Below are 2,471 nucleotides of genomic sequence, written 5' to 3' on the forward strand. Positions count from 1 at the left end.
GAAGAATGCAGGCATGCCTGAGATATGATTCGATTTTCACGGTTAATTATGCACATGTAAAGCAACGAGATAGTGGTCCCGGTTCTAGGGTTAGAAAATCAAAACCTAGTACATGTATGTCTTGGATTATTTTATACATAGCCTTTTTACTGTTACTGCCTAAGTTTTTCTTGCATTATTTGGGTTACAAACTTGTGGTTATCCTGCGGTTAAATTCTTGTAGTGGCAATACTATATAGTCTATTTAACAATTCATGATGTGTAATATCAGTTAAGGAGAAGTTGGGGATCAATCACAAGCATATCTAGTTGAACTGATAAACTTCGTTCATTCACTTCATATTGCAGACGTAGAAAGGAAATGTTGGATTTTGCTAAGGTTAAATAACTGCTCAAAGCCTCCAAACTGAACTACTAAATATGTTCTGTGTAAACAATGTTCTAAATAAATTAACATCAATCACCGGCCGGGAAGGTTGTAATTAATTCTGCAGCAGATGATATGGACTGAAGTCGATTAATTCATTAACTAGAAAGTGAAGTTTTGAAGTGCAAAATGCTAAAAAAATGATAAGAAGAATTTCATTTATGAATTGAGTATACGTACTTGTCCTTTGAATCCATTTCAAAACATAGCAAAGTTTGGAGAATATGTTAGATGCTAGTTACCATTACCATTACCAGATTCTATTATTGGTTGGTCCAAAACTCATTACTAATTAGTCCTTTGTGTTCATATAAGATCACTGGTAAAACATAGATTTTCAAATGATGAAAATGTTAACTGGTATAATTAACTAATAACCAGGAACATAAAGCTGGATCTAACTATAGAAACTAAATTCATCAACCCTATATATTTGAGAAAAAATTCCCCTTGAGCTTGAATCCATAGTTATTGAATGTAAGAAATCTACTGTTCATAATAACCTCATGGCAAATATTAATAATCAGCCCAAGATTTCATTTGGAAGTAAAAAACTTCTGCAAACGGGCCTTGCCCAACACATGCTAAATCAGATCACTTTTATTAATGATTATCGTAGAAAATTTAGAGCTACTATTCTTAACTTAACCAATACCCATATAATTAATATACAACATTACAGAAGCTGAATACAGTAGTGATAGAGTGTTTAAAGAAGGTAGAAAGGGAAGTCCTCTTATTTGAGCAGATGTGCAGTTGCAAAATTACCTCATAATATTGAACAAAATTAGAAGGGTTGTTGTTGTGATCCTTGGTCGATCTTGAGAAAAACACAGAAACTACGATTGATCTGTGGTGGGAGGGTTTTGAAGCTTGTCATGAGTAACCCTAGAGAGTGATGGTGGTGGTGGTGGAGCAAGGATGAGTTGAGTTTGGTTGAGAGATTTTGTTGCTGATCCTTCATATTTTTTGTTGTTGTTTTGGATTTTCTCCCTTTCTGCTTGCCTGTATTTATGCAAATACCTTGCTATGGCCTCAGCATAGTTGTCAAACCCTAAGGAACTTAGAGCCCAACAGATGTCATCCCCATTAACGGTCTTGCGATTCTCCTTGTGACACTTGTCAGATGCCTCACCAGTCACAAAACTTATGAACTCTGTAACACACTCTTGCATTAGTTGTTTCCCTTCCTTGGAGATCTTTGCACTTGGAGGAAGATTTTGCTTCATGATTCTACCCACATTTGCAATGGGCAAAGCTTTATCTTGCTCCTCCTGATCCATTTCCTATAAAATCAGATAGATAGCTAGATAGATAGATACTGTGCACACTTTAGATTTTGATCTATGTATGAACAAAAACTTTGATTCTTTTAAATAGATTATCTGTTTATACATGTTTGTGTGACTCAAGCCAATTTGTGAAACACGATACAAATGTCACATGTGAAAATGCTGGTATGTTTTTTGTAACGCAACATATATTAAAGGAATTATAATTAGGTCTTTTCATAAAAACATTGCAATATATATCTTGTTAGAGAGGAAAAAAACATCTTAATAAATGAAAAAGATGAATAAATTTTACACAGGTAATGATGAGTTTTTCGATTTCAGAATGAAATTCGTTCTTGGTTTATGTTTAACAATAGAAAAGTTGACAGGGTAAGGATTACATGAAAAATTAAAAAGTAAGCTAATAATGGAAATTTATACAGTTAATTAATAAATATAAAATTACACAAATAAATATGTTTATATGAAATTTTTATATAAGTTTGACTAACCTTTATGGAAAAAATATTTTTGATAATTTAAAATTTTTTCTTTGTATTTTTTAAAGATGGATTATTCTAATTTTCTTTTTAAGTTTTAATTTTGTTCATTAACTATATATTCTTAAGATAAAAAAAAATTGTAAAAAGAAATAATAGAATCCTAATTTTTGAAAAAAAAAAGAATAAGTTTAATTAATATTTTAAGGATAAAAAGATAATAAAATATTAAAATATTTTTTTTACTAAATATATACTACTGATATAGTC

The 2,471-nt window shown here is 30.9% G+C and overlaps 1 protein-coding gene across 1 annotated transcript; it reads right to left on the reverse strand.

Annotated features, from left to right (window-relative positions):
• Positions 1-924: 924 nt before the first annotated feature.
• On the reverse strand, positions 925-1,718 carry LOC128195950 (nuclear transcription factor Y subunit B-4-like). Its single transcript, XM_052875113.1, has one exon. The coding sequence runs from the start codon at positions 1,708-1,710 to the stop codon at positions 1,267-1,269; it is 444 nt and encodes a 147-aa protein (XP_052731073.1). The 5' UTR covers positions 1,711-1,718; the 3' UTR covers positions 925-1,266.
• Between the last annotated feature and the right edge of the window lie 753 nt (positions 1,719-2,471).

This window comes from Vigna angularis, chromosome 3, assembly GCF_016808095.1.
Source record: "Vigna angularis cultivar LongXiaoDou No.4 chromosome 3, ASM1680809v1, whole genome shotgun sequence".
NCBI lineage: Eukaryota > Viridiplantae > Streptophyta > Magnoliopsida > Fabales > Fabaceae > Vigna > Vigna angularis.